General features: G+C 50.0%; 1 protein-coding gene across 1 annotated transcript in view; it reads right to left on the bottom strand.

Annotated features, from left to right (window-relative positions):
* Positions 1-15,069: 15,069 nt before the first annotated feature.
* The window catches only part of LOC132383713 (uncharacterized), a 29,989-nt gene continuing 24,989 nt past the window's right edge, over positions 15,070-20,069 (bottom strand). The window contains exons 4-7 of the mRNA XM_059954902.1: positions 18,993-19,036; positions 18,520-18,658; positions 16,422-16,616; positions 15,070-15,312 (exon numbers count right to left, since the gene is read on the bottom strand). Coding sequence (XP_059810885.1) covers positions 15,070-15,312; positions 16,422-16,616; positions 18,520-18,658; positions 18,993-19,036 — 621 coding nt within the window. The remainder of the gene's footprint in view (positions 15,313-16,421; positions 16,617-18,519; positions 18,659-18,992; positions 19,037-20,069) is intronic.

The following is a 20,069-nucleotide window of genomic DNA, read 5'->3' as shown; positions in this document are numbered from 1 at the left end:
AGTGACTGACCCTCACCCTGAATAAACAGTGACTCAGTACAGTTACACTGTAACTGGCCCTCACCCTGAATAAACAGTGACTCGGTACAGTTACACAGTGACTGACCCTCACCCTGAATAAACAGTGACTCTGCACATACACAGTGAGTGACCCTCACTCTGAATAAACAGTGACTCTGTACAGTTACACAGAGTGACCCTCACCCTGAATAAACAGTGACTCTCTACAGTTACTCAGTGAGTGACCCTAACCCGGAATAAACAGTGACTCTGTACAGTTAGACAGTGAGTGACTCTCACCCTGAATAAACAGTGACTCTGTGCAGTTACACAGTGACAGACCCTCACTCTGAATACACAGTGACCCTGTACAGTTACACAATGAGTGACCCTCACCCTGAATAAACAGTGACTCTGTCCAGTTACACAGAGTGACCCTCACTCTGAATAAACAGTGACTCTGTACAGTTACACAGAGTGATCCTCTCACTGAATAAACAGAGACTCTCTACAGTTGCTCAGTGAGTGACCCTCACCCTGAATAAACAGTGACTCTGTACAGTTGCACAGTGACTGTCCCTCACCCTGAATATCAGTGACTCTGTACAGTTATGCAGAGTACCCTCACCCTGAATAAACACTGACTCTGTATAGTTACACAGTGACTGACCCTCACGCTGAATAAACAGTGATTCTGTACAGGTACACAGTGACTGACCCTCACCCTGAATAAACAGTGACTCAGTACAGTTACACAGTGACTGGCCCTCACCCTGAATAAACAGTGACTCTGTACAGTTACACAGTGACTGACCCTCACCCTGAATAAACAGTGACTCTGCACATACACAGTGAGTGACCCTCACTCTGAATAAACAGTGCCTCTGTACAGTTACACAGAGTGACCCTCACCCTGAATAAACAGTGACTCTCTACAGTTACACAGTGAGTGACCCTAACCCTGAATAAACACTGACTCTGTACAGTTGCACAGTGACTGACCCTCACCCTGAATAAACAGTGACTCTGTACATTTAGACAGTGAGTGACTCTCACCCTGAATAAACAGTGACTCTGTACAGTTACACAGAGTGATCCTCAACCTGAATAAACAGAGACTCTCTACAGTTACTCAGTGAGTGACCCTCACCCTGAATAAACAGTGACTCTGTACAGTTGCACAGTGACTGTCCCTCACCCTGAATATCAGTGACTCTGTACAGTTACGCAGAGTGACCCTCACCCTGAATAAACACTGACTCTGAATAGTTACACAGTGACTGACCCTCACCTTGAATAAACACTGACTCTATACAGTTACACAGTGACTGACCCTCACCTTGAATAAACAGTGACTCTGTACAGTTAGACAGTGAGTGACTCTCACCCTGAATAAACAGTGACTCTGTGCAGTTACAGTGACTGACCCTCACTCTGAATAAACAGTGACCATGTACAGTTACACAATGAGTGACCCTCACCCTGAATAAACAGTGACTCTGTACAGTTACACAGAGTGACCCTCACTCTGAATAAACAGTGACTCTGTACAGTTACGCAGAGTGACCCTCACCCTGAATAAACAGTGACTCTGTACAGTTACACAGTGACTGACCCTCGCCCTGAATAAACTGTACAGTTACACATTGGGTGACCCTCACCCTGAATAAACAGTGACTCTGTACAGTTACACAGAGTGACCCTCAGCCTGAATAAACAGTGACTCTGTACAGTTACACAGTGACTGACCCTCACCCTGAATAAACAGTGACTCTGTACAGTTACACAGTGACTGACCCTCACCCTGAATAAACAGTGACTCTCTACAGATACACAGTGAGTGACCCTCACTCTGAATAAACACTGACTCTGTACAGTAACACAGTGACCCTCACACTGAATAAACAGTGACTCTGTACAGTTACACAGTGAGTGACCCTCGCCCTGAATAAACAGTGACTCTGTACAGTTACACAGAGTGACTCTCACCCCGAATAAACAGAGACTCTGTACAGTTACACAGAGTGACCCTCACCCTGAATAAACAGTGACTCTGTACAGTTACACAGAGTGACACTCACTCTGAATAAACAGTGACTCTGTACAGTTACACAGAGTGACCCTCACACTTAATAAACAGTCACACTGTACAGTTACACAGTGAGTGTCACTCACCCTGAATAAACAGTGACTCTGTACAGTTACACAGAGTGACACTCAACCTGAAAAAACAGTAACTGTACAGTTACATAGTGAGTGACGCTCACCCTGAAAAAACAGTAACTCTGTACAGTTACACAGAGTGACCCTCACCCTGAATAAACAGTGACTCTGTACAGTTACACAGTGACTGACCCTCACCCTGAATAAACAGTGACTCTGTACAGTTACACAGAGTGACCCTCACACTAAATAAACAGTCACACTGTACAGTTACACAGTGAGTGTCACTCACCCTGAATAAACAGTGACTCTGTACAGTTACACAGAGTGACACTCAACCTGAAAAAACAGTGACTGTACAGTTACATAGTGAGTGACGCTCACCCTGAAAAAACAGTAACTCTGTACAGTTACACAGTGACTGACCCTCACCCTGAATAAACAGTGACTCTGTACAGTTACACATTGACTGACCCTCACCCTGAATAAAGTGTGACTCTGTACAGTTAAACAGTGACTGACCCTCACCCTGAATAAACAGTAACTCTTCACATACACAGTGAGTGACCCTCACTCTGAATAAACAGTGACTCTGTACACTTACACAGAGTGACCCTCACCCTGAATAAACAGTGACTCTGTACAGTTAGACAGAGAGTGACTCTCACCCTGAATAAACAGTGACTCTGTACAGGTACTCAGTGACTGACCCTCACGCTGAATAAACAGTGACTCTGTGCAGTTACACAGTGACTGACCCTCACCCTGAATAAACAGTGACCCTGTACAGTTACACAATGAGTGACCCTCACCCTGAATAAACAGTGACTCTGTACAGTTACACAGTGACTGAACCTCACCCTGAATAAACAGTGACTCTGTGCAGTTACACAGTGACTGACCCTCACTCTGAATAAACAGTGACCCTGTACAGTTACACAATGAGTGACCCTCACCCTGAATAAACAGTGACTCTGTACAGTTACACAGTGACTGAACCTCACCCTGAATAAACAGTGACTCTGTGCAGTTACACAGTGACTGACCCTCACTCTGAATAAACAGTGACCCTGTACAGTTACACAATGAGTGACCCTCACCCTGAATAAACAGTGACTCTGTACAGTTACACAGAGTGACCCTCACTCTGAATAAACAGTGACTCTCTACAGTTACACAGAGTGACCCTCACCCTGAATAAACAGTGACTCTCTACAGTTACAGTGACTGACCCTCACCCTGAATAAACACTGACTCTTTACAGTTACACAGTGACTGACCCTCACCCTGAATAAACAGTGACTCGGTACAGTTACACAGTGACTGACCCTCACCCTGAATAAACAGTGACTCTGCACATACACAGTGAGTGACCCTCACTCTGAATAAACAGTGACTCTGTACAGTTACACAGAGTGACCCTCACCCTGAATAAACAGTGACTCTCTACAGTTACTCAGTGTGACCCTCACCCTGAATAGTGACTCTGTACTGTTGCACAGTGACTGACCCTCACCCTGAATAAACAGTGACTCTGTACAGTTAGACAGTGAGTGACTCTCACCCTGAATAAACAGTAACTCTGTGCAGTTACACAGTGACTGACCCTCACTCTGAATAAACAGTGACCCTGTACAGTTACACAATGAGTGACCCTCACCCTGAATAAACAGTGACTCTGTACAGTTACACAGAGTGACAATCACTCTGAATAAACAGTGACTCTGTACAGTTACACAGAGTGATCCTCACCCTGAATAAACAGAGACTCTCTACAGTTGCTCAGTGAGTGACCCTCACCCTGAATAAACAGTGACTCTGTACAGTTGCACAGTGACTGTCCCTCACCCTGAATATCAGTGACTCTGTACAGTTATGCAGAGTGACCCTCACCCTGAATAAACACTGACTCTGTATAGTTACACAGTGACTGACCCTCACCCTGAATAAACAGTGATTCTGTACAGGTACACAGTGACTGACACTCACCCTGAATAAACAGTGACTCTGTATAGTTACACAGTGACTGACCCTCACCCTGAATAAACAGTGATTCTGTACAGGTACACAGTGACTGACACTCACCCTGAATAAACAGTGACTCGGTACAGTTACGGAGTGACTGACCCTCACTCTGAATAAACAGTGACCATGTACAGTTACACAATGAGTGACCCTCACCCTGAATAAACAGTGACTCTGTACAGTTACACAGAGTGACCCTCACCCAGAATAAACAGTGACTCTGTTTAGTTACACAGAGTGATCCTCACCCTGAATTAACAGTCACTCTGTACAGTTACACAGTGACTGACCCTCACCCTGAATAAACTGTACAGTTACACAGTGGGTGACCCTCACACTGAATAAACAGTGACTCTGTACAGTTACGCAGAGTGATCCTCACCCTGAATTAACAGTCACTCTGTACAGTTACACAGTGACTGACCCTCACCCTGAATAAACAGTTACTCTGTTTAGTTACACAGAGTGACACTCACCCTGAATAAACACTGACTCTGTACAGTTACACAGGAGTGACATTCACCCTGAATAAACAGTGACACTTTACAGTTACACAGTGACTGACCCTCACCCTGAATAAACAGTGACTCTGTACAGTTACACAGTGAGTGACCCTCACCCTGAATAAGCAGTGACCCTGTACAGTTCCACAGTGAGTGACCCTCACAATGAATAAACAGTGACTCTGTACAGTTACACAGTGAGTGACCCTCGCCCTGAATAAACAGTGACTCTGTACAGTTACACAGTGAGTGACTCTCACCCCGAATAAACAGAGACTCTGTACAGTTACACAGTGTGACCCACACCCTGAATAAACAGTGACACTGTACAGTTAGACAGTGAGTGACCCTCACGCTGGATAAACAGTGACTCTGTACAGTTAGACAGTGAGTGACTCTCACCCTGAATAAACAGTGACTCTGTACAGTTACACAGAGTGACCCTCACTCTGAATAAACAGTGACTCTGTACAGTTACACAGAGAATGACCCTCACTCTGAATAAACAGTGACTCTGTACAGTTAGACAGTGAGTGACTCTCACCCTGAATAAACAGTGACTCTGTGCAGTTACACAGTGACTGACCCTCACTCTGAATAAACAGTGACCCTGTACAGTTACACAATGAGTGACCCTCACCCTGAATAAACAGTGACTCTGTACAGTTACACAGAGTGACCCTCACTCTGAATAAACAGCGACTCTCTACAGTTACACAGTGACTGACCCTCACCCTGAAAAAACAGTGACTCTGTAAAGGTACACAGTGACTGACCCTCACCCTGAATAAACAGTGACTCTGTACAGTTACACAGTGACTGACCCTCACCCTGAATAAACAGTGACTCTGTACAGTTACACAGTGACTGACCCTCACCCTGAATAAACAGTGACTCTGTGCAGTTACACAGTGACTGACCCTCACTCTGAATAACCAGTGACCATGTACAGTTACACAATGAGTGACCCTCACCCTGAATAAACAGTGACTCTGTACAGTTACACAGAGTGACCCTCACTCTGAATAAACATTGACCCTGTACAGTTACACAATGAGTGACCCTCACCCTGAATAAACAGTGACTCTGTACAGTTACACAGAGTGACCCTCACTCTGAATAAACAGTGACTCTGTACAGTTACGCAGAGTGACCCTCACCCTGAATAAACAGTGACTCTGTACAGTTACACAGAGTGACCCTCAGCCTGAATAAACAGTGACTGTACAGTTACACAGGAGTGATAGTCACCCTGAATAAACAGTGACACTTTACAGTTACACAGTGACTGACCCTCACCCTGAATAAACAGTGACTCTGTACAGTTACACAGTGAGTGACCCTCACCCTGAATAAGCAGTGACCCTGTACAGTTCCACAATGAGTGACCCTCACACTGAATAAACAGTGACTCTGTACAGTTACACAGTGAGTGACCCTCGCCCTGAATAAACAGTGACTCTGTACAGTTACACAGTGAGTGACTCTCACCCCGAATAAACAGTGACTCTGTACAGTTACACAGTGTGACCCTCACCCTGAATAAACAGTGACTCTGTACAGTTACACAGTGTGACCCTCACTCTGAATAAACAGTGACTCTGTACAGTTACACAGTGACCCTCACCCTGAATATCAGTGACTCTGTACAGTTACACGGTGACTGACCCTCACCCTGAATAAACAGTGACACTGTACAGTTACACAGTGACTAACCCTCACCCTGAATAAACAGTGAATCTGTACAGTTACACAGTGAGTGACCCTCGCCCTGAATAAACAGTGACTCTGTACAGTTACACAGTGACCCTCACCCTGAATATCAGTGACTCTGTACAGTTACACGGTGACTGACCCTCACCCTGAATAAACAGTGACTCTGTACAGTTACACAGAGTGACACTCACCCTGAATAAACAGTGACTCTGTACATTTACACAGTGAGTGACCCTCACCCTGAATAAACAGTGACTCTGTACATTTACACACTGAGTGACCCTCACCCTGAATAAACAGTGACTCTGTACAGTTACACAGAGTGAGCCTCACGCTGAATAAACAGTGACTCTCTACAGTTACACAGTGAGTGACCCTCACCCTGAATAAACAGTGACTCTGTACAGTTACACAGTGACTGACTCTCACACCGAATAAACAGTGACTCTGTACAGTGACACAGTGAGTGACCCTCACCCTGAATAAACAGTGACTCTGTACAGTTACACAGTGAGTGACTCTCACCCTGAATAAACAGAGACTCTGTACAGGTACACAGTGAGTGACCCTCACCCTGAATAAACAGTGACTCTGTACAGTTACACGGTGACTGACCCTCACCCTGAATAAACAGTGAATCTGTACAGTTACACAGTGACCCTCACCCTGAATATCAGTGACTCTGTACAGTCACACGGTGACTGACCCTCACCCTGAATAAACAGTGACTCTGTACAGTTACACAGAGTGACCCTCACCCTGAATAAACAGTGACTCTGTACAGTTACACAGTGACCCTCACCCTGAATATCAGTGACTCTGTACAGTCACACGGTGACTGACCCTCACCCTGAATAAACAGTGACTCTGTACAGTTACACAGAGTGACCCTCACCCTGAATAAACAGTGACTCTGTACAGTTACACAGTGAGTGACCCTCACCCTGAATAAACAGTGACTCTGTACAGTTACACAGTGACCCTCACCCTGAATATCAGTGACTCTGTACAGTCACACGGTGACTGACCCTCACCCTGAATAAACAGTGACTCTGTACAGTTACACAGAGTGACCCTCACCCTGAATAAACAGTGACTCTGTACAGTTACACAGTGAGTGACCCTCACCCTGAATAAACAGTGACTCTGTACAGTTACACAGAGTGACCCTCACCCTGAATAAACAGTGACTCTGTACAGTTACACAGTGAGTGACCCTCACCCTGAATAAACAGTGACTCTGTACAGTTACACAGTGACTGACCCTCAGTCTGAAGAAACAGTGACTCTGTACAGTTACACAGAGTGACCCTCACCCTGAATAAACAGTGACTCTCTACAGTTACACAGAGTGACCCTCACCCTGAAAAAACCTGGACCCTGTACAGTTACACAGATGACCCTCAGTCTGAATAAACAGTGACTCTGTACAGTTACACAGAGTTCCCCTCACCCTGAATAAACAGTGACTCTGTACAGTTACACAGAGTGACCCTCACCCTGAATAAACAGTGACTCTGTACAGTTACACAGAGTGACCCTCACCCTGAATAAACAGTGACTCTGTACAGTTACACAGAGTGACCCTCACCCTGAATTATCAGTGACTGTACAGTTACACATAGTGACCGTCACTCTGAAGAAACAGTGACTCTGTACAGTTACACAGAGTGACTCTCACCCTGAATAAACAGTGACTCTGTACAGTTACACAGAGTGACCCTCACTCTGAATAAACAGTGACTGTACAGTTACACAGAGACTGACCCTCACCCTGAATTATCAGTGACTGTACAGTTACACAGAGTGACCCTCACCCTGAATAAACAGTGACTCTGTACAGTTACACAGAGTGACCCTCACCCTGAATTATCAGTGACTGTACAGTTACACAGAGTGACCGTCACTCTGAAGAAACAGTGACTCTGTACAGTTACACAGAGTGACCCTCACCCTGAAGAAACAGTGACTCTGTACAGTTACACAGAGTGACCCTCACCCTAAATAAACAGTGACTCTGTACAGTTATGCAGAGTGACCCTCACTCTGAATAAACAGTGACACTGTACAGTTACACAGAGTGACCTTCACTCTGAATAAACAGTGACTCTGTACAGTTACACAGAGTGACCCTCACCCTGAATAAACAGTGACTCTGTACAGTTACGCAGAGTGGCCCTCACCCTGAATAAACAGTGACTCTGTACAGTTACATAGTGAGTGACGCTCACCCTGAATAAGCAGTGACTCTGTACAGTTACACAGAGTGACCCTCACCCTGAATAAACAGTGACTCTGTACAGTTACACAGTGACCCTCACCCTGAATAAACAGTGACCCTGTACAGTTACACAGAGTGACCTTCACTCTGAATAAACAGTGACTCTGTACAGTTACACAGAGTGACCCTCACCCTGAATAAACAGTGACTCTGTACAGTTACGCAGAGTGGCCCTCACCCTGAATAAACAGTGACTCTGTACAGTTACATAGTGAGTGACGCTCACCCTGAATAAGCAGTGACTCTGTACAGTTACACAGAGTGACCCTCACCCTGAATAAACAGTGACTCTGTACAGTTACACAGTGACCCTCACCCTGAATAAACAGTGACTCTGTGCAGTTGCACAGTGAGCGACCCTCACCCTGAATAAACAGTGACTCTGTACAGTTACACAGAGTGACTCTCACCCTGTATAAACAGTGACTCTGTACAGTTACACAGAGTGACACTCACCCTGAATAAACAGTGACTCTGTACAGTTACTCAGTGAGTGACCCTCACCCTGAATAAACAGTGACTCAGTACAGTTACATAGTGAGTGACCCTCACCCTGAATAAACAGTGACTCAGTACAGTTACATAGTGAGTGACCCTCACCCTGAATAAACAGTGACTCAGTACAGTTACATAGTGAGTGACCCTCACCCTGAATAAACAGTGACTCTGTACAGTTACACAGAGTGACCCTCACCCTGAATAAACAGTGACTCTGTACAGTTACTCAGTGAGTGACCCTCACCCTGAATAAACAGTGACTCTGTACAGTTACTCAGTGAGTGACCCTCACCCTGAATAAACAGTGACTCTGTACAGTTACACGGTGACTGACCCTCACCCTGAATAAACAGTGACTCTGTACAGTTACTCAGTGAGTGACCCTCACCCTGAATAAACAGTGACTCTGTACAGTTACACGGTGACTGACCCTCACACTGAATAAACAGTGACCCTGTACAGTTACACAGAGTGACCCTCACTCTGAATAAACAGTGACTCTGTACAGTTACACAGAGTGACCCTCACCCTGAATAAACAGTGACTCTGTACAGTTACACGGTGACTGACCCTCACACTGAATAAACAGTGACCCTGTACAGTTACACAGAGTGACCCTCACCCTGAATAAACAGTGACCCTGTACAGTTACACAGAGTGACCCTCACTCTGAATAAACAGTGACTCTGTACAGTTACACAGAGTGACCCTCACCCTGAATAAACAGTGACTCTCTACAGTTACACAGTGAGTGACCGTCCCCCTAAATAAACAGTGACTCTGTACAGTTACACAGTGACTGGCCCTCGCCCTGAATAAACAGTGACCCTGTACAGTTACACATTGAGTGACCCTCACCCTCAGTAAACAGTGACCCTGTACAGTTACACAGTGACCATCACACTGAATAAACAGTGACTCTGTACAGTTACACAGTGAGTGACCCTTGCCCTGAATAAACAGTGGCCCAGTGTATCAACCCAGTGTCATCGCACTCCTCCTATCTCCTTCCTTCAATCCTGTGGTCCCCTGAATATAGCTATCATTTGCCCCAGCACGTAGTTTGGCCTTCAGACTGACTGCATCACCACCTGGCGTGGAGACAGCAATGCATCACCTGGGGCGTCGTCTCTTCTCACTGCGACCATACCGGAGCCTGCACACATACACGCACACTCAGCGATTCAGGAACAGCTTCTTCCCCTCTGCCATCAGGGAGGAGGTACAGGAGCCTGAAGACACAAACTCAGTGATTCAGGATCAGCTTCTTCCCCTCTGCCATCAGGGAGGAGGTACAGGAGCCTGAAGACACACACTCAGTGAGTCAGGAACAGCTTCTTCCCCTCTGCCATCAGGGAGGGGGTACAGGAGCCTGAAGACACACACTCAACGATTCAGGAACAGCTTCTTCCCCTCTGCCATCAGGGAGGGGGTACAGGAGCCTGAAGACACACACTCAACGATTCAGGAACAGCTTCTTCCCCTCCGTGACAATAAACCTGACAGGACTAGATCTATCTTGCAAATCCAAATCAAACTACATGTATACTATCAAACGAGATGTTTCTCCAAAGCACCATGTAAAGCGTAGTAACTTAGACCATAAATCCAAAGATATAGGAGCAGAATCGGACCATTCGGCCAATCGATCCGCTCCACCATTTCATCATGGCTGATCCATTTTCCCACTCAGCCCCAATCTTCTGCCTTCTCCCCGTATCTCTTCCTGCCCTGAATCGATCAACCTCTGTCATGGATCTGCTTTAAATGTACAGAAAGGCTTGGCCTCCGCAGAATTCCACAGATTCACCACTCTCTGGTTAAAGAAATTCCTCCTCAACTCCATTCTAAACAGATGAGTATATTGAGGCTGTGTCCTCTGGTCCTAGACTCCCCCACAACAGCAAACATCATCTCCACATCCTCTCTATCTCTGTCCTCTGGTCCTAGACTCCCCCACTATAGGAAACATCCTCACCATGTCCACTCTCTCTCTGTCCTCTGGTCCTAGACTCCCCCACTATAGGAAACAGCCTCTCCTCATCCACTCTATCTGTGTCCTCTCGTCCTAGACTCCCCCGCTATAGGGAACATCCTCTCCGCATCCACTCTATCTGTGTCCTCTGGTCCTAGACTCCCTTACTATAGGAAACACCCTCTCCACATCCACTCTATCTGTGACCTCTGGTCCGAGACTCCCCCACTATAGGAAACATCCTCTCCACATCCACTCTATCTGTGTCCTCTGGTCCGAGACTCCCCCACTATAGGAAACATCCTCTCCACATCCACTCTATCTGTGTCCTCTGGTCCTAGACTCCCCCACTGTAGGAAACATCCTCTCCACATCCACTCTATCTGTGTCCTCTGGTCCAAGACTCCCCCACTATAGGAAACATCCTCTCCACATCCACTCTATCTGTGTCCTCTGGTCCTGAACTCCCCCACTACAGGAAACATCCTCTCCACATCCACTCTATCTGTGTCCTCTGGTCCCAGACTCTCCCCACTATAGGAAACATCCTCTCCACATCCACTCTATCTGTGTCCTCTGGTCCTAGACTCCCCCACCACTGGGAGCATCCTCTCCACATCCACTCTATTTGTGTCCTCTGGTCCTAGACTCCCACACTATAGGAATGATCCTCTCCACATCCACTCTACCTGTGTCCTCTGGTCCTAGACTCCCCCACTACAGGAAACATCCTCTCCACATCCACTCTATCTGTGTCCTCTGGTCCTAGACTCCCCGACTATAGGAAACATCCTCTCCACACCCACTCTATCTCTGTCCTCTGGTCCTAGACTCCCCCACTATAGGAAACATCCTCTCCACATCCACTCTATCTGTGTCCTCTGGTCCTGGACTCCCCCACTACAGGAAACATCCTCTCCACATCCACTCTATCTGTGTCCTCTTGTCCTAGACTCCCCCACTATAGGAAACATCCTCTCCACATCCACTCTATCTGTGTCCTCTGGTCCTAGACTCCCCCACCACTGGGAGCATCCTCTCCACATCCACTCTATTTGTGTCCTCTGGTCCTAGACTCCCCCACTATAGGAAACATCCTCTCCACATCCACTCTATCTGTGTCCTCTGGTCCTAGACTCCCCCACTATAGGAAACATCCTCTCCACATCCACTCTATCTGTGTCCTCTGGTCCTAGACTCCCCCAATACAGGAAACATCCTCTCCACATCCACTCTATCTGTGTCCTCTGGTCCTAGACTCCCCCAATACAGGAAACATCCTCTCCACACCCACTCTATCGAGACCTTTCACCATTTGATAGGTTTCAATATGGTCGCCTCTCATTAACCTGAACTCCAGTGAGTCGAGGCCCAGAGCCATCTAACGCTCTTTATGTGACAAGCCATTCAATTCCAGAATCATTTTCGTGAACCTCCTTTGAACCCTCTCCAGTTTCAGCACATCCTTTCTAAGATAGGGGGCCCAAGACTGTTTACAATACTCCAAGTGAGGCCTCACTGGTGCTTTATAAAGTCTCAATATTACATCCTTCATTTTATATTCTGGTCCTCTTGAAGTGAATGCTAAAATCACATTTGCGTTCCTCGCCACAGACTCAGACTGCAAATTAACCTTCAGGAAATCCAGCAGAAGGACTCCCAAGCCCCTTTGCATCTCAGATTTTTGTCTCTTCTCTCCAATTAATCCAGGTATCCAGCTCTCTCTGAGCAAAAAACTTACCCCTCACGTCCCCCTTGAACTGACCCCCTTGCACCTTCAATACATGTCCTCTATTATTCATTTCAACCCCGGGAAACAGACACTCCCTGTCCACTCTATCCGTGCCTCTCATAATCTTGTAAACCTCGATCTGATCTGCCCTCAGCCTCCGACACTCTGGAGAAAACAGCCCAAGTTTGTCCAGACTCTTGTGATAGCACATACCCTCTAAACCAGGCAGCATCGGTGTGACCCTCTTCTGCCCCCTCTCCAAAGCCTCGACATCCCCCCTGTAACTGGGCGACCAGAACCATGTGCGATACTCCAGACAGCACACACAAAACACTGGAGGAACTCAGCAGGCCAGGCAGCACCTTTAGAAAAGGGTGAACAGCTGACGTTTCGGGCCGAGACCCTTCAGCAGGACTCATCTTCTCCTCTTTGCAATACGTCCACACAGACTTAACCAAAGTTTTACAAAGACTGTAAATTACGATCAGTATATAATTGAACAAAACTGGTACTGAGAGATATCCCAGGATGCACTGGGACACTGGGATGTGACCCGGGGGTCATTGGGTGTTTCGGGTCGTCCCACGTCGGACACCCTCACCCCGGCGACCCAGCCATGGTAGATCAGGCCCCGGCTTGTGTCCCAGCAGCACCGGTCCACAGATCACATCTCTTCATCCACGGCCATCGGGAGGCCATCCACGGTCATATAACCATATAACGATTACAGCACGGAAACAGGCCATCTCGGCCCTTCTAGTTCATGCCGAACGCTTACTCTCACCTAGTCCCACTGACCCATATCACGATTACAGCACGGAAACAGGCCATCTCGGCCCTTCTAGTCCGTGCCCAACGCTTACTCTCACCTAGTCCCACTGACCCATATAACCATATAATGATTACAGCACGGAAACAGGCCATCTCAGCCCTTCTAGTCCGTGCCGAACGCTTACTCTCACCTAGTCCCACTGGCCCATATAACCATATAACAATCACAGCACGGAAACAGGCGATCTCGGCCCCTCTAGTCGGTGCCGAACGCTTACTCTCACCTAGTCCCACTGACCCATATAACAATTACAGCACGGAAGCAGGCCATCTCGGACCTTCTAGTCCGTGCCGAACGCTTACTCTCACCTAGTCCCACTGACCCATATAACCATATAACAATCACAGCACGGAAACAGGCCATCTCGGCCCTTCTAGTCCGTGCCGAACGCTTACTCTCACCTAGTCCCACCTACCCGCACTCAGCCCATAACCCTCCACTCCTTTCCTGTCCATGTACCTATCCAATTTTACCTTAAATGACACAACTGAACTGGCCTCTACTACTTCCACAGGAAGCTCATTCCACACAGCTATCACTCTCTGAGTAAAGAAATACCCCCTCATGTTTCCCTTAAACTTCTGCCCCCTAACTCTCAAATCATGTCCTCTCGTTTGAATCTCCCCTACTCTCAATGGAAACAGCCTATTCACGTCAACTCTATCTATCCCTCTCAAAATTTTAAATACCTCGATCAAATCCCCCCTCAACCTTCTACGCTCCAATAAATAGAGACCTATCCTGGTGGCTCTCTCCCTTGCAGCCCCCGTAATACCGAGGGCAGAGCAGGTTCTGCACAGCGGGCAGCCAGCAAAAACCCCTAAACTCCCCCCCCCACCTGTACAGGCTCGCATCTGCCTCCGCCCCTTGTCTCTGGCAGGGCTTTACCAGCCCCTGGCGTTTAGCCCTCTAACCCCCCCCCCCCCCAACTCCGGTCTTCCCAAGGAACACAAGACCACAAGATACAGGAGCAGGACTGGGCCATTTCATCATGGCCGAAGCCCCAGTCCCAGTATCCCTTCATCCCCTGACCAGCCAAGAATCTGTCAGCCTCTGCCTTAAATACACCCAATGTCAGGAATCCCTCGCCCCAGGTGACCCAGCCAGGGTGGAGCAGGCAGCGGCTGGGTCACCTAAGCAAAGATGTCTAACGTCGAAAGACCCGAAACACCCTTTGACCCCAGGGTATGTCACCAACGACGCGTCCCAGCGTACACGCGGATGTACCCCAGCGTCAAATTACGTGAGTATTGCAGAAAGGGAGCGGGAAAAGTACAGAGGTGGTGATCTTATTCACGCTCTGTCCTCGTGGCATTTTTTAATACCTCATCATTTCATTCGCTTTTACGTTGGCGTCGTGAAGATCGAACGCAGACACTTACTCAGCTCGCCGCAGGGGTAGGGAGGCATGGCGGGCATGGCCGGGTCGAGGCTGGAGTAGAGTCCCGTCCCTCTCCGCGTGGGGTCCAGCATGGGCCGCGGCGTGAAATGGAGGTGCTCCGGCGACTGCCCGGGGAAGTCCCCGGGGCGGAGGAGGCTCCGGTACAGGGTCACCGGCGGGTACTTGGCTCCCAGGTCCTCGGCGCTCTGTGGGGGGGCAGGGGGGGGAGAGACGAAGCACACACGGTTTCAGTTCCACCCGCCTGACGGGTGGGTCGGTTTAGTACTGTCGGCGAGAGAACGGCCCCCACGGCCCACGACAATAAACCACCCCAAGTTCACGGCTCAGCTCGTCGCGGAAACCAGCCTCCCCCCCCCGCCAAAGGCTCTGCCTACACCTCCCACTGTCTCTGCAAAGCAGTCAGCGTAATCGAAGACCCCCCTCACCCCGGCCATTCTCCCTCCTCCCCTCTCCCGTTGGGCAGAAGATACAGAAGCCTGAAAGCTCGTCCCACCGGGCCCAGGGACAGCTTCTACCCCGGTCTTATCAGACTCTTGTACGATAAAATCGACTCCTGTCCTCACGATCTACCTGGTTACGATCTCCCCGCCCTGCACTTCCTCTGTATCTGTGACACTTTATTCTGCTTTCTGTCACCGCTGGACCTCGTTCTACCCCGACGATCTGACCTGTGCGGACAGTCTGCTTTCCACTGACTGTGTGTGACAACAGCGAACCGGTTCCAACAGGTATCATAGGGTTCAACGGGAAACTTCGTTCCGCCTGCTGTCTGCACAGACCTCATCGGCAACCGAGCAATGACAGGGTGCAGAATAGAGCGGTCCAGACACAGAGAAAGTGCAACGCAGGCAGATGGCAATGTTCAGGGGCCGCGACGCGGTAGGTCATGAGGTCAAGACTAGGTCTTATCGGACAGGAGTCTGATAACCGGGGTAGAATCCGGGGGGGGGGGGGGGGGGGGGGGACATGCCTTTGGGCTTTTGCATCTCCCTTTTGCCCACTCACACCCACGTGGCCGGTTGGCCGTGGATCTTTGGGAAACGGGAGGCCCAAGAGAAGGCCCACGCGGTCACGGGGAGAATGCGCCAACGGCAGAGGGAACCGGACCCGGGTCACTGGCGCTGTGATGGAGTTTTCTCACCAACCACGCTGGAAATTCCAGCGCCCCCCCCCCCACCACCATTTCTCCATGGCATCCCGACCACCCCCGCCCCCAGCTGCCAGCGAGCGGGAGCGCCTACGCCGAGGGGAGGGCGCTAGCCAGCGGGCTGGAGACGAGCGTTTATTGATCCACCTCTGGGGTCGAGTAGTCCACCATGCTGTCGAGGAGGGTCAGCTCCTGCCCGGACAGGAAGTCGCCCGAGGTCTCCTCCAGGAGGCTGCCGTCTCGCCCGCAGTTGTTCCCTTCCAGTGCCTTTGGCGCCAGGGCACCGCCGGGCAGGTGGGGGGAGAAGTGGCCGCTGTCTCTCGGGATCTTCTCCACGTCAGTCTGCAAAAGAGACGGGCGCTCGTGGACTTTCTCTCCGCTATGACCTCCCTCGTCCTCCTGCCACACTCCGTGTGCCACCCCCTCCCACAACTCCCTCCCCATCTCCCCCACCCCCCGTTTCTCCCAAATCCCCGGGCAGATTCTTTACTACGGGGAGAGCGTACAGAGGACGCCACTTTTGAAATCTGAGCTCTGATGCCCCGAGCTGTAATACACCCTGTTGGCGCCCGTGCGGGAGTTCCCTTTCCCGTCCCTCGGCTTGTCCCTCGACCACCCCTCCCCCTCCCCCTCGGACGCAATAACGAACCCTCCCTGACCTCTGATCACCCGCTCCTTTTCTCACTCCCTACCTCAGAACGGCTTCCTCGGCTGCCTGCCATCTCGGCTCAGTATTTTTGGCTTTGGAAGCAGGAAGAGGCCATTCAGCCCATCTGGGCCCTGCTGGGACACACTGCCTCGCCTCTGGTGACATGTTACACCGGCCAAGGAGCCTAATCTGATCTCAGCCGCTACATTAAACTCCTTGGTCTCGCCACCCCCACCCCCCCACCACCACCGCAGGTGTTTCCCCTGGCCTGCTCATTGAACAAACCCAGCTTGTCCTAACTTCCTGCATTCAGCCTACAAACTCCTAAGGCCAGCCTGCCTCTCAAGTGCCTCTTAAATGATACTTGCCTCTGGAAGCTCACTCTATCAACTCGTCACCCTCTGGCTGAAGAATTTGCCCCTCTCATCCTAAATCTCTGACCCGTAGTTTTGGACTCCCCTACCGTGGAGAAAAGACTGTGAGGGTCAACTTTATCTGTTATGGCATGTTTGTAAAAACTTATGCAAGGTCACCCTTCCCCTCTCCCTCAAATCCCTAGGGTGGGTGGTCAGTCTTTTCCCCAGGGTAGGGAGTCCAAAACAACGGTCGTAGATTTAGCCAGGCCGGACTCTCCCTGTAGCTCAGGCCGGCGAATCCTGGCCTTCTCCTTGGAAAATCAGCTCTGGCTGCAGAGGGAGGCGAGTTGGGCACGGGGCTAGCCACCCCATCCCGTAAAACAAAAGCCGACAAGAGGCCTGAAAGGCCCCATCCCTGGGAGAGGGAGGATCTTCGCCTGGGAGACGTGAAAAGCAGAAGCCTTCGGCCTAGGCCAGAGGACGCTGGCGTCGGCCTACACTCCAGGGGTGACGGGTTTAAGAAGGCTCTTCCCGGTTTAATGACATCTCCCCTCCAAAAGGGTGGCCAAACAGCAGGAAGTCTGTGTGTACCATCCCTGGTGGGTCCTTGCTTCCTCCTCATCCTGCTTCCAAGGGAACTGACCCCAGAGACATAGAACAGCACAGGCCCTTTGACCTTTAAACCTTTAAACTTTGACAGGTCGACCTTCAAACCCACTCCAAGATCGGTCCAACCCTTCTCCCTCCATTTTTCTATCATCCATGTATCTATCTAACAGTTTCCCGAAGGTCCCTTACATACCTGCCTCTACACCACCCCTGGCAGGGTGTTCCACACACACACCCACCACTCTGTGTGAAAAACCTACCCTCCCACCAATACTTCCCTCAAATTATGCCCTCATTAATCATTTTTTCCCTGGGAAAAAGTCTCTGGCTCAATCTATGCCTCTTGTACAGCTCTATCAAGTCACCTCTCATCCTCCTTCACTCCAAAGAGAGAGAAGCCCCAGCCCGCCCAACCTCTCCTCATAAGACACACTCTCTAATCCAGGCGGCATCCCGGTAAATCTCCTCTGCAGCCTCTCCAGAGCTTCCCCACCCTTCCCGTAATGAGGCGACCGGAACTGAGCACAATGCTCACAGTGAGGCCTGAATGGTGGCTCCACTGCGTGTACTGCCTGGCCTGCCGCGCGTCCCTGGCTAGGCCCGTCGTCGTCCCGGACGCCGGCGGACTGACCTGCGTCACAATGTGGGACGTTCCCAGGCTTCCCCCGGGAACGGCGTGGCCCTGGAAGTTCCCGACGTTCCTGAATTGGTCCTTGCAGTTCCCGCGGTTGAAGGGGTAGGGCGCCTCCTCCTTCTCCTCCGGCCCTCTCCTGCCCGGAGTAGAGTGTCAGAACATTGGGTTTCCTCTCTCCCTCCACCCCCCCCCCCACACACACAACCTCCTCCGCCTCCCAACGGCGTGCGCAGATCAGTCGCTGCGAGGAGATACCGAGGTCTGAGGGGCCATCCCCTCATCGATAGTACCCCGCTGAGGGTGATCCGAATCAGGAATGGGTTTGTTATCTCCGATGTAGTGGAAAAGACCAGAGAAGCCCCGGGCCTCTCTATCAACCCATGCCGGTTGTCTGCGGACCTCCCCTCCCATCCTGGCCTGACCATCCCCCACCCACAGAGAGAGACAACACCCACCCCCCACGGTCTTACCTTTGGCCGGTGACCCTGTCGCAGGACAGAGGCGCCTGGTGTACCTGCCAGGAGAAGAGGAGACGAGTTCATACAAAGTAAGCGGTTGTTATAGAGTCACGGTATCATAGGCCATTCATTCCATCTAGTCCATTCTAGCCTAGTCCTATCTGCACCTGGACTGGATCCCTCTGCGCCTGTTAGAGACCGGGGGGGGGGGGGGGGGGGCTCGGACAAGCGGGGAGGGCAGTCTGTAACCTCGAAACAGTTGGATTTCCCTCTCGGCCTTGCCGAGTGAGAGGGAGAGAGCCTCTCTGCGATGTCGGAGGTGTTGGGATTGTCAGTAGCTTTGGGGGCTATTGCTTTCACGGTGGGAGGTGGGGGGGGGTTGATGCGTTCTGCTGGAACAAGTGGGGGGGAGTGTTGAAGCTTTGCCGCTGCTTGTGCGCGGGAGGGGGATAGGGGGGCTTTAGGGTTCCAACGTTCTTCTGTCATTCATCCTTTGGGGTTTTTGCCCCACCTTTCACCTTTAATCTATGTCCTCCAGTTCTACTCTCACCCAACTTCCGTGGAAAACGGCTGCTTGCATTGACCCTATCTGCACTCGCTGGCCACCTCCTTAGTGACAAAATGGCCACTGAGTGCGTGTCCGTGGGCTGCAGCCCATCCACTTTGAGGTTCGGCGTGTTGTGCATTCAGAGATGCTCTTCTGCACACCACTGTTGTAACGTTGAGTTACTGTCACCTTCCTGTCAGCTTGAACCAGTCTGGCCATTCTCCTCCGACCTCTCTCATTAACGAGGCGTTTTCACCCTCAGAACTGCCCCTCACTGGGTGTTTTTTTGCTTTTCGCACCACTCTCTGTAAACTCTCGAGACAGTCGCGTGCAAAAACCCCAGGAGATCAGTGGCTTCTGAGATACTCAAACCACCCCATCTGGCACCAACAGCCATTCCACAGTCAAAGTCACTTCGATCACATTTCTCCCCGGCTCTGATGTTTGGCCTGAGCAACAACTGGACCTCGTGACCACGTCTGCATGCCCTTATACACTGAGTTGCTGTCACGTGATTGGCTGATTAGATATTTCCATTACCG

This window comes from Hypanus sabinus, chromosome 31 (assembly GCF_030144855.1).
Source record: "Hypanus sabinus isolate sHypSab1 chromosome 31, sHypSab1.hap1, whole genome shotgun sequence".
Lineage (NCBI taxonomy): Eukaryota > Metazoa > Chordata > Chondrichthyes > Myliobatiformes > Dasyatidae > Hypanus > Hypanus sabinus.
This window is presented reverse-complemented; position numbering and strand designations above follow the sequence as displayed.